At 39.6% G+C, this 13,179-nt stretch overlaps 1 protein-coding gene across 4 annotated transcripts in view; it reads left to right on the plus strand.

Annotated features, from left to right (window-relative positions):
• The window catches only part of SETX (senataxin), an 88,349-nt gene that overhangs the window by 39,619 nt on the left and 35,551 nt on the right, over positions 1–13,179 (plus strand). For all 4 annotated transcript variants that reach the window (XM_070378782.1, XM_070378781.1, XM_070378783.1 and 1 more), the window contains 3 exons: positions 124–211; positions 679–4,824; positions 11,610–11,709. In XM_070378782.1, the coding sequence (XP_070234883.1) occupies positions 124–211; positions 679–4,824; positions 11,610–11,709 (4,334 nt within the window). The remainder of the gene's footprint in view (positions 1–123; positions 212–678; positions 4,825–11,609; positions 11,710–13,179) is intronic.

Here is a 13,179-nt window from a genome sequence, read left to right on the forward strand (position 1 = left end):
TCAGTTCCTGTGTCAGGATTTCAAACAGTCTGCATAAGGAAGTCTATTAATTGACATGATTTTTTTCTTCTTTTTTTTCCCACTTTAGTTTAGTAATTTCTGTTTATTCTTAATATTTTTAAGGACCAAGTTAGAACCGGAGTCATATTTGGATGATATGGTGACTTGCAGCCAGATTGTATACAATTATAATCCTGAAAAGACCAAAAAGGTATAAAGCATTTTCAGAGTTCAGATGATACTCTATTGCCTTTATATTGTATAGACAGTGCAGCGATCAGTTGCAGTGCTGATTTTATGGTATATAGCTATTCTGAATCAACTGTTGCATAAAATTTTTCTGATTGAACAGTAGTGCCTGGGGAAAAATGGGCACACTTTGCAATTTTTAAGTATGGTTAGGAAGGGTGGAATGTTTATGGCATGGGGGAGATAAATCATGTGACTGGAAATCAGAACCAGCTGATGGAAAGAATTTCACAGTGCACGGAGGTTTTGTAAATTTAACCTTTTCATGAAATTTTAGCCTCAAAATTGAACTGTTTTCAATTTCTTGGCGGTCCGTATGTGTGCACCAAAACAGGAAAATTGAGCATATATTTTCTTGTTTACAACTGTGTGTCAAGCAACCATGAATGGTGCTTGTTTATCTGAACGTCTGTATCTCTTTCATTTTAGGATTCAGGGTGGAGATCAGCCATTTGCCCTGATTATTGTCCTAACATGTATGAAGAAATGGAAACATTAGCTAACGTGCTCCAGTCAGACATTGGTCAGGACATGCGTGTTCATAACAGCACATTTCTGTGGTTCATCCCTTTCGTGCAATCCCTCATGGACCTGAAGGATCTGGGTGTGGCTTACATAGTGGAGGTTATTCACCATCTGTACTCTGAAGTCAAAGATGTTCTCAACCAGACAGACGCTGTGTGTGACAAAGTCACTGAGTTTTTCCTTCTGATTTTGGTGTCCGTGATTGAACTGCATAGAAATAAAAAATGTCTACATTTGCTGTGGGTTAGTTCCCAGCAGTGGGTGGAGGCTGTGGTGAAGTGTGCCAAGCTCCCAACCACAGCGTTTGCACGGAGTTCTGAGAAGTCATCTGGAAACTGTTCCAAAGGCACAGCAATGATATCATCCCTGTCACTGCATTCAATGCCCTCCAACTCTGTGCAGCTGGCTTGTGTGCAGCTGATTAGAAGTCTCCTGAAAGAAGGCTATCAGCTTGGGCAGCAGACTCTCTGTAAGCGGTTCTGGGATAAGCTCAACTTATTCCTGCGAGGGAATTTATCTTTAGGTTGGCAGTTGACTAGTCAGGAAACCCATGAGCTACAAACTTGTTTAAAGCAAATTATTAGGAACATAAAATTTAAAGTACCTCAGTGTAGCACTTTTGTGGATCTGAATCCTGCATGTAAGACGCCTCCTGCATCTTATAAAGAAGAAAGTGAACAAATAGGGAAGAAGTCTGAAAAAGATGTGCACTGTCTAGAAAATTCCAGCCCAACATCTTCTAAAGAACCAATGAAAGCTGATGCATATCAAGTGCAAGAGAGTATTTTGAGCAGAGCAAACAATGCCATAGAAGAGAGTAAAGAGCCATATTATATAAAAGATTTGAAACTAGAAGGCCACCTCTCAGCTGAGTCATGTTTGAAACTGAGTAGTAAAAACCTTGCCTGTGAAAGAGTTCAAAATCAAGTTAAAATAAGTACAGGGAAATACAAGTCTGTAAAAGAGAATTCCTCATGTACCCCACAGAATGGTACTTTAAGAAATGGTCCAGAAAAAGTATTTGACAGAGGAATAATAATATCAAGGCGCTTATTGACTGTTTCTAGCACGGATTCTCTGGAAAAAGTGTCTGCCTCCGATGAGGACTTCTCGTTAAAGGAAGATGGTCTTGGCAAAAGCTCAAAAGCAAAATCTAAGACACATAAAGATGGAGTCTGTGCTAAGTTGTCACATGTAATAAAAAAGCAACGCAGGAGAAGTATCAGTTTAGAGGAAAACCTGACTGTATCTAGCATTGAGGGTTTCTATTCAAAGAAAGATATAGGAGGTCAGAAAGGAGGTGGAAACATATGCAGTCCTTCTTTAGTCCCTAATGGTATTCTGGATGATAAAAATGGAGAACAAAAATCTCAAAGCTGTTTACTGCTGAAAAAGAAAGAAGTAAAGAAAGAAAAGTTAGATCTTTTCTCTACCCCTGAAAACAGTTGTCAAATACAGGAATGTCATGTTGATAGCAAAGATTTGGTCTCACTCACAGAAATGACCAATATCTGTATGACGAATGCATCTCCCTTTAAAGAGCCTGTGACTGGACATGAATTGAGAGATAGGAAAATTAGTAGGAGCACTGATCAGTTTTCTTCTAATTTAAGAGAACAGGACCTTAGCAGCAGTCCCCAGCCTGACACCTTAACAGATTCTCAGGTAGATAGAGACCTCCACAAATTATCTTTAATAGCTCAAGCCAGTGTTACTAAGTTCCCATCAGGTTCAACTGAAAAAAGTTTATCCCAAATACAAAGAAAAGTAAAAGATGAGAAAAGATGTTTCACGGCAAACCAAAATATCAGGGAAACCTGCTGTGGACAGGTTATTATTATTTCAGATTCCGATGACGATGAAGATGAGGAAAGAATTCTGGGTTTGAAGAAACAAATGAGAGAGGTCAAAGCATGCATTGAGAAAGAATGTCCAGAGCAACATACTTCAATAGCTAACACAAATGTGGAACAGAAGGTATTAATAAAGGAAGAAAATCCAGTGTCCCTTTTGGAGTTTGAGGAATCTGATTCTCAGTTTTTTGAGTTTGAGACTCCATGTGAAGTGTTTTCAGTTTGGCATGATCAGAAACCAGACAAGAATTCAGCTCAAGAGAATGAAAAAAATCCATGCTCGACTCATGTGGGTGATAGTGCAAATGATTTGGGTTATGAGACAGATTATGTACCTGAAGAGGTCATTAAAAAAGTAGCAGAGAACTTTGAAGAGCGCACAAAACCACGTAGTAGTAGTACTTCTGTTGAGGAATTTTGTGAAATTGAAGTAAAAAAACCCAAGAGAAGACGGTATGAAAAACCTATAGCTGAAGATCCTCTAAGGCCTTCTTCATCTTCTGTTAAAAATGAGGACCAGTCTGATATTCTTAACAAGGGAAATCTGAGTAAAAATGATTTTAAAGGTGTAGACGCAAGATCTACAGTTCCCAGTTCAAGTGTTCAGAGAAACACTGTGGTTTCCCCAAAGAAGTCTCTTCCAAAGCCTCGCATGTATTCCAAACCTGTCAGGAAAGTTCCAGTGGTTAAAGCTTCTAAGAAATCCCATTCAGATACCAAGAAAGGGCAGAGTAAAAGCTCCCATTACATAAGTTGTAGAACAACTCCTGCTATTGTGCCGCCAAAGAAATTTCGCCAGTGTCCCGAACCAACTTCAACGGTTGAGAAACTTGGCCTGAAAAAGGCTCCTCGTAGGGCATTTGAATTGTCCCAGCGATCTTTAGAGTGTATAGTTCAGCTACGTGACCATGGCAAAACTGTTGGAGTAGTGGATACCCGGAAAAAGACGAAGTTAATTTCTCCTCAGACTCTGTCTGTCAGAAATAATAAGAAACTGCTGACGAGTCAAGACCTTCAGTTGCAAAGGCAGATGAGATCCAAATCACAACAAAACAGACAACGTTTTGATTGTCGAAGTACAGATACAACACGAGCAGGGCCACGTGCTGCACAGAGCTCTGCTGTGCCAGAATCAAGTAAGTCAGATTACAGTCATGGAGGAGCCGAGGTGACTGCTAACAATAAGGGAAAACAGTTACTAACATGTCAGTCTTCTGAAACAGAACCCGTGAAAGCAAACCAGTGTAATCCTGTCATAGTAAATGGAAGAATAGCAACAAATGAAGTCATTGTTCCTACCTCAGAGGACCTATTAGACAGAGGTGACTTAACAGTTCATCATTTAGAGGTGGCGACTTTGAAAGAGGGAGAGCCTCAATTCAGCAGTGACATAGAGGAAGATGATATATTCTTAACACAGCGTGACCCTGAAGACATGGATTTATGTTCACAAATCGAGAGAGAGAATGATAAACTCATTGAAGTCATTCATGGAAAAGATACAGTGCAGGGAGAGGAAGAATGTGTGAGTCAGCCTCAGTTGGAATCTTTGAGTAGCACAAAATGTAAGTACAAAGATTGTGTTGAAACTCTGAAAAACCCAGGTGAGTACTGCTCAAAACACTCAAAAACTAAAGCCACAGATGAAGATGTATTCCGTAAACCTGGCTTGCCTCTGTCTGCATCAAAACGTTCGAGACCTTCCACGACCAAGGTTTTTAGTTCAAGCAGTACTTCACGGATTGCTGGTCTCTCCAAGTCTTTGGAAAGTACCGCAGCCCTCCCATCATCTCTGAAAAATAAGTCAAGTGGGGCACAGTCTGTTCTTAAAGGACCACAGCCACCCCTTACGGTGTCTCTGAAGCCAGTGGCTGAAGTGAAAGGTCTGTGCAATGTTTTCCCTGCTCAGACTCCAAATAACTCCAACAGGCAAGTTTTGAGAGTTCCATTTGGGGAAAGCAGACCTTTTTTGACTTCCTCTCCAGTAAACATTCTCACGTCATCACAGTCCATCTCTGATACTTTTGTAAAAGAGGTCTTGAAATGGAGATACGAGATGTTTGTGAACTTTGATCAGTGTGGGCCCCCGTCGAGTCTGTGTCAGTCCATCGAAAGACGGGTGCCTATCAGGTTTCAAGACTGTGGAGATTATTTTAATGTGTTTTTCCCTTTGATGGTCCTGAATACTTTTGAAACAGTAAGTATGTATTTTAATCATATACATCTAGATTTTGAAATTGCCTTTCTTTACCATGCTAGGAGAACAGCTAAAATATAACTTGTAAATGTCATGTTGAACAGACGTTGTGCCAGACACTGTTCTAGATGCTGGTCATACAGAGGAAATACCAATACTTTCCTAATCTCTGCCCTTCTGGAACTTATGGACACAGTCCAGGGGTGGCAAAGGAGGAAATGTTTTTAGTGCAAAAGAAAGGGAAGACTTCTCAGAGGAGATAGTCTCCCATCTGCATTTAATTATGTTTAAAAAAATTTTTTTTTAATTGGAGGATAATTTACAATATTGTGTTAGTTTCTGCCATACATCAACATAAATCTGCCATAAGTATACATATGTCCCCTCCCTCTTGAACCACCCACCCCATCCCACCCCCTCTAGGTGTCACAGAACACTGGATTGAGCTCCCTGAATCATACAGCAAATTCCCCCTGGCTGTTTTACATATGGTAATGTATATGTCTCAGTTCAATTCGTCCATCCCTCTCTTAGCCCCACTGTGTGTCCACAGCTCTCTTTATGTTTGTGTCTGCAGTACTGCCCTGCCAATAGGTTCATCAGTACCATTTTTCTAGATTCCATATGTATGCATTAATATTCAGTATTTGTTTTTCTGACTTACTTCACTCTGTATTCCAGGCTCCAAGTTCATCCACCTGATTAGAACTGACTCAAATGCATTTCTTTTTATGGCTGAGTAATATTCCATTGTATATGTACCATAACTTCTTTATTCATTTATCTGTCAGTGGACATCTAGGTTGCTTCCATGTCCTAGCTATTGTAAATAGTGCTGCAATGAACCATGGGGTACGTGGGTCTTTTTCAGTTATGGTTTCCTCAGGGTATATGCCCAGTAGTGGGATTGTTGGGTCATGTGGTAGTTTTATTCCTAGTTCTTTAAGGAATCTCCATACTGTTTTCTGTAGCGGCTATATCAATTTACGTTCCCACCAACAGTGCAAGAGGGTTCACTTTTCTCCACACCCTCTCCAGCATTTATTATTTGTGGATTTTTTGATAATAGCCATTCTGATCAATGTGAGGTGATAGCTCATTGTAGTTTTGGTTTGCATTTCTCTAATAACAAGCAGAGGATGAGATGGCTGGATGGCATCACTGACTCGATGGACATGAGTCTGGGTGAACTCTGGGAGTTGGTGATGGACAGGGAGGCCTGGCGTGCTGCGATTCATGGGGTCGCAAAGAGTCAGACACGACTGAGCGACTGAACTGAATAACAAGCATTGTCGAGCATATATTCATGTGTTTATTAGCCACCTGTATGTCCTCTTTGGAGAAATGTCTGTTTAGGTCTTTTCTCCCACTGTTTGATGGGGTTGTTTTTGTGCTGTTGAGCTGCGTGAGCTGCTTGTACATTTTAGAGATTAATCCTTTGTCAGTTGTTTCATTTGCAGTTATTTTCTCCCATTTTGAGGGTTTGCTTCTTCATTTTGTTTATAGTTTCCTTTGCTATGCAAAACTTTTAAGTTTAACCTAGGTCCCACTTATTTTTGTTTTTATTTTCATTACTCTTGGAGGTGGGTCAAAGAGGATCTTGCTGTGATGTATGTCAAAGAGTGTTTCTCTGAGAGTTTTATAATTTCCTCTTAAGAGTTTTATATACATAGGTATACCTGTGGCTGATTCATGTTGATTTTTACCCCGTCGTCTTAATCTCTTCTGCTTCTGTTAGGTCCTTGCTATTTCTGTCCTTTACTGGGCCCACGTTTGCATGAAATGTTCCCTTGGCATCTCCAGTTTTCTTGACGAGATCCCTAGTCTTTCCCATTCTGTTTCATTTTGCATTGTTCATTTAAGAAGGCCTTCTTATCTCTCCTTGCAATTCTTTGAAACTCTGAATTCAATTGAGTATGTCTTTCCCTTTCTCCCTTGCCTTTTGCTTCTCTTCTTTTCTCAGCTACTTGTAAAGCGTTCTCAGACAACTTGCGTTCTTGCATTTCTTTTTCTTTGGGATGGTTTTGGTCATTGCCTCCTGTACAGCGTTACGAACCTTTGTCCATAGTTTTTCAGGCATTCAGTCTACCAGATCTAATCCCTTGAGTCTATTCATTGTCACCGCTGTGTAATCATAAGGGATTTGATTTAGGTCATAGTTAAATGGCCTAGTGGTTTCCTACTTTCTTCAATTTAAGCCTGAATTTTGCAATAAGAAGCTCATGATCTGAGCCACAGTCAGCTCCAGGTCTTGTTTTTACTGACTGTATAGAGCTTCTCCATCTTTGGCTACAAAGAACATAATCAGTCTGATTTCATATTGACCATCTTGTGAGATGTCTTCATCCATGTGTAGAGTTGTCTACATACATGTGTAGAGTTGTCTCTTGTGTTGTTGGAAAAGAGTGTTTGCTGTGACCAGTATGTTCTCTTGACACAACTGTGTTATCCTTGCCCTGCTTCATTTTGTACTCCAAGGCCAAACTTGACTGTTATTCTGGGTATCTCTGGACTTCCTACTTTTGCATTCCAATCCCCTGTAATGAAAAGGACATCTTTCTTTCTTGTTATTTCTAGAAGGTGTTGAAGGTCTTCATAGAACTGGTCAGCTTCTTCGACGTCAGTGATTGGGTCATAGACTTGAATTACTATGATGTTGAACGGTTTGCCTTGGAAATGAACTGAGATCATTTTGTCATTTTTGAGATTGCACCCAAGTATTGCATTTCAGACTCTTTTGTTGACTGTGAGGGCTATTCCATTTCTTCTTAGGGATTCTTGCCCACAGTAGTAGATAAAATGGTCATCTGAATTAAATTCTCCCATTCCCATTCATTTTAGTTCACTGATTCCTAAGATATTGATGTTCACTCTTGCCATCTCATGCTTGACCACGTCCAATTTACCTTGATTCATGGACTTAACATTCCAGGTTCCTACGCAGTATTGCTCTTTACAGCATCAGACTTGACTTTCACCACTAGACACACCCACAGCTGAGCATTGTTTCCACTTAGACCTAGCCTCTTCTTTCTTTCTGGAGCTATTAGTAATTGCCCTTTGCTCTTCCCCAGTAGCACATTGAACACCTTCCAGCCTGGGGAGCTCATCTTCATTTATCATATTTTTTTGTCTTTTCATATGGAAATCAGCCCTGGGTGTTCACTGGAAGGACTGATGCTGACGCTGAAACTCCAATATTTTGGCCACCTGATGCGAAGGGCTGACTTATTTGAAAAGACTGTGACGTTGGGAAAGATTGAAGGCAGGAGGAGAAGGGGACGGCAGAGGATGAGATGGTTAGATGGCATCACCGACTCAATGGATATGAGTTTGGGTAAATTCTGGGAGTTGGTGACGGACCAGGGAGGCCTGGCATGCTTCAGGGCATGGGATCACAAAGAGTCGGACACGACTGAGCGACTGAACTGAACTGAACTGTCCATGGGGTTTTCAAGGCAAGAATACTGGAGTGTGTTGCCATTTCCTTCTCCAGTGGACCATGGTTTGTCAGAACTCTTGACTCAGACCTGTCTCTCTTGGGTGGCCCTGCACAGCATGTCTAATGGCTTCATTTAGTTACATAAGCTCCTTTACCACAACAAGGCTGTGATCCATGAAGAGGCCAATAATGTTGTCTGCCAGAGGTTCACATAAAAAGAGCTATTAATAGAAATGTTAATGATGAAAGGATTTGTTGTTCAGTCGCTTAGTCACATCCAACTCGTTGCAACCCCATGATAGCATGCCAGGCTTCCCTGTCCTTCACTATCTCCCAGAGTTTGCTCAGATTCATGTCCATTGAGTCAATGCCATCCAACATCTCATCCTCATCCCCCTTCTCCTCCTGCCCTCAGTCTTTCCCAACATCAGTGTCTTTTCTGGTGAGTCAGCTCTTCACATCAGCTGGCCAGAGTATTGGAGCTTTAGCTTCAGCATGTTAACTGTACATGCTCCTATTTTCTATTTGTTACCCTTGTTGTTTATTCCTGTTTTTATTGTCCCTGCTCTTGTGGTTTTAATTGAGCACTTTATATAATTTTATTGTCTCTCTATCCTTAGAATATCAACAAAATTTTTTTTAGTGATTGCCTTAGAGCTTGTAGTATATATTTACAACCAAGTCTGTGTTCAGATAACACTTCATGGATAGTGTGTCTGCCTTACAATAACGAAATATTCCTGATTTTTCCTTGGCATCCAATGTATCACTGCTGTCATTTGTTTCACATACACGTAGGCCTACGTTAACAAACACACACATACATAAGCATCCATAGTTTAATACGTTGTTGCTATTATTTTGAATAAGCTATTATCTGTTAGATGAATTAAAAATAAGAAACAAAAGTTTTAATTTTGCTTCACGTATTCATTCTCTGATGGTCTTCCTTTGTTTATGTAGATTTGAGTTCTGACCTATATAATTTTCCTTCTCTTTGAATATCTTTTAACTTTTCTTACAAGATAGGTGCAGTGGTGACAAATGCCCTCAAATTTTGTGTGAGAAGATCTTTATTTCTCCTTCACTTTTAAAGGATAATTTTGCAGGATTCCGAATTCTAGGTTGGTAGGGTTGTTTTTGTCTCAGTCATCTTAAATGTTTCACTCGCTTGCATTTGTCTGAAGAGAAGTGGGATGTAGTTCTTAATCCTCTCTGCTATAGAGAGGGGGTTTTTCCCCTCACTGGCTTCTTTAAAGATTTCTTTCTATCTTTAATATTTCAAATTCCTAAAATGTGAATATGATATGATATGTTTCCTAAAGATGTAGTTTCTGGCATTTATTCTGCTTGGTCTCTGAGCTTCCTGGATCTGTCATTTGGGGTCTGATATTAATTTTGGAAAACTGAGTCGTCATTGTCTCAAGTACTGCTTCTTCCCCACCCTCCCTCCGCCTCATATCCCCATTATGTGTATGCTGCAGCTTTTGGCATTGTGGCACAGTTCTTGGATATTCTGGGGTGTGGCTTTTTTCCTCATTTTCTTTGTTTTTCAGCTTTGGTAGTTTCTGTTGCTGCATCCTAAATCTCAGAGATTCTTTCCTCAGCAGTGTCCATTGTTCTAATGAGCCCAGCAGAGGCATCCTTCATTTCTGTTAGTGTTTTAGCCTTTCCTTTGGGATCTTTTTCAGAATTGACATCTCATTCATTACTTTATCCACCTATTAGTTCATGGGCTACTTTTTCCTTTAAAGTTAGTATATAAATTAATATTATTTTTGAAAAATTGTTGGTCTGACAGTTCCAATATTCCTGCTATATATGACTAATTTTGATGCTTGTTCAGTCTCTTCAAACTGTGTGTTTTTGTGTTTGAGAATGCAGTTATTTTTTGTTGTAAGGTGGATTTGATATACTAAATAAAAAGAACAGCAGTAAATAGACATTTAGTAAATAGTACTGAGCTATGGGGGAAGGGAGAGCATGCCATAGTCCTGTAATAAGCTTTCAGTCTTTTTTATTTTTTGGCTGTGCTGAGTCTTCGTTGCTGCTCGGGCTTTTCTCTAGTTGTGGCGAGTGGGGGCTGCTCTCTAGCTGTGGTGCAGGGACTTCTCATTGCAGTGGCTTCTCTTATTGCAGAGCACAAGTTCTAGGGTGTGTTGCCATTCCTGGGCTCTAGAGCACAGGTTCAGTAGTTGTGGTGCAAGCACTAAGTTGCTCCCTGTCATATGGGATCTTCCTGGATCAGGGATCTAACCTATGTCTCCTGCATTGGCAGCAGATTTTTTTTTTTTTACCACTAAGCTACCAGGGAAGCCCAGGTGTCAGTCTTTTAGTGAGCCTTTGCCTCTGGCTTTCACACTCATTCATCTTGGTTTCTCCCTGCCTCCTCAGGTGAGACAGGATGACCAGAATGGGTTGGAGTAGGTTTTCTTCCCCCAAGTAGGTTAGGCTCTGATAAAAGCCTAGCAAGTTTCAGTTCAGTTCAGTTGCTTAGTTGTCTCCGACTCTGACCCCCATGGACTGCAGCACACCAGGCTCCCCTGGCCATCATCAACTCCTGGAGCTTGCTCAGACTGATGTCCATCGGGTTGGTGATGCCATCCAGCCATCTCACCCGTTGTCATCCAGCAAGTTTAGCTCTGGTAAAATAGTTTTTGTATAGATCAAAGCCGTGTTAAGAAGGTTAGAATGGAGGTGGGAGGGAGGCTGAAGAAGGAAGGGATATATATTTAATAGATGAATCAGGTGGTTATACAGCAGAAATCACCACAACATTGTAAAGCAATTATCCTCCAGTGAAAAATTATTTTAAAAGGTCAGAATACTCTGATGTATTTTAAAATGGTTCTAAAATTCCTAATCCTCAACACTGCTATATCCACTCCCCCTCTCCCACCAAAGGACACAGGGAATTTTCTCCTACATTTACTGTGGGGGCCTATTAGAGCTCCTAGATGTGAAACTCAGCAGACTGTTGGATATCCCTTATGACTGGGTCGCCTTGGAGTTTTTAAGCATTCAGAGTTGTTTATACTGAGCCTCCAACAGTTTGTCAAATCCAGTTCAGGTTTTCTTCCTGGCCATGGAGGTTTCTGCTTAAGGGTTTCTGCTCTGGTAAGTCTTGATTGTCTGTATCCACCTTTTTGTCTCTTTATACTTGTTAGGATGGACTGGTGATTTTTAAGTTCCATACATGCCAAGCTGGAAACCAGAAGTCCTAAGTTAATATTTACTATTTCTGTCACCTGGGATTTCTAGGTTCTGGATTTTGTTGTTGCTTACTTTGGAAAAATTTTCAGATGTCTTTGCTTTCTCAATTTGCTTTTTTTGCTTTGCTAAGGTGGCACAGGAATGGATCAGCTCTCCAAACAAAGAGAAATTCCATCAGTTACATTTACGAAAATTTCCTGGTGATTATAAAAAATACTGGGAGTTTGTGGGTAAGTTCTTTCTTAAGTAACTTGCACTGTGTCATGTAATAATTGGAGAGATTTCTTTTGAGGGAACAGGATAATTGTTTGAAACCTCTTATAGGTTTCCTAAGTTGAATCTTATGTAGAATATGTTTAAAGTCTTACTTAATGAGGATAATTAGTAGTGCATATATTACTGCTAGACTTGCTCCTCATCTGTGTGAAGTGTGGGGAGGTGGTGAGGGGGGTTGGGTTATTTACCTATTTTGTGACTTTTTTTATTTACTTAATTCAGCAAATATTTATTGACTGTGTACTGCCTGATAGTGTGTGATTCTAGATGCCAGATATGTAGCTGGGATGAGAACATAAAATTCTGCCTTCACGAAGCTTACATTTGACTTATTTTCATTTAATCTGTTGTAAATGTCTTTTCAGTATTTGTAATTATTCTGTTGTTAGCATGTTCCATAGTTCTATTTAACCAGTTTCTAGTTAGATGTGTGTATTGTTTATGATTTTTCACTATTACACTGAATAAATCCTTTTGCCTGGATCACAGTGTATGCATTTTAAGACTTGATTCATATTGCCTCTGTCTACCAAAAAGAATTCCATTGTCACGTCTAACATAAGAACAGAAGAATGTGTCTCTCCTCATTTGCTAGTTTAAACTTTTCCCGTTTTACATGGGAATTGTATCTCATTTGAGGTTATACATTTTGTCCCCAAATCTTTAGTGGTCTTTTATATTCTTGGGGGTAGAAAGGGTCACATAATTGTCTCTGCATACCATGTGTCATTTTTCTGTTAGGGAGTTTGTTTTCTTCTTATTTGTGTGCATTTGTTGTAACTTTTTTTTTAGTTTCATTATTTGTGTTCAGGTTCACATTTGGTTTTTGAGGCAGTTTTTATCTTCTTACGTTCATAAACGTTACTGTTCAAATTTTGGTTTTAGAAATTAAATAGTTTCATGTTTTCTTGTAATTTTATATTTCTTTTTAATATTTAAGTAACTGATTTATCTGCCATTTATCTTTATGATAGAATCACATAGTCTTTCCTCTTGTTTCTGACTTCTTTCATTTAACATGTGTGTAATTCATCAATTTTGTGTATATTTTCAGTACTTGTTTTAATTGCTGTAGTATTATTTCAGTGTATAACTACATCACAGTTTTACCGTTGATGGAGATTGTTATTTTATTTTTTGGTCAAGCCATGTGGCTTGTCCTAACCACTGGACCACCAGGGAATTTCCATTAATGGGCATTTTTTCCATCAGTTTTGGTCTGAAGGTCTTCTTTTGTATCAGGAGTCCACAAGCCCAATCCCAGGTTCAGAGATTCACTAGGACAACTCACAGGAATTATATTCATGCTCATGGCTGTGACTTCTTATTGTGAAAGGATACAAAATAAAATTAGCAAATGGGACTAAGCACATGGGAGAAGTCTAAAGCAGACCAGGAGCAACCTTCAAGAGTCCTTTCCCAGT

The sequence above is a fragment of the Bos mutus genome, chromosome 11, assembly GCF_027580195.1.
Source record: "Bos mutus isolate GX-2022 chromosome 11, NWIPB_WYAK_1.1, whole genome shotgun sequence".
Lineage (NCBI taxonomy): Eukaryota > Metazoa > Chordata > Mammalia > Artiodactyla > Bovidae > Bos > Bos mutus.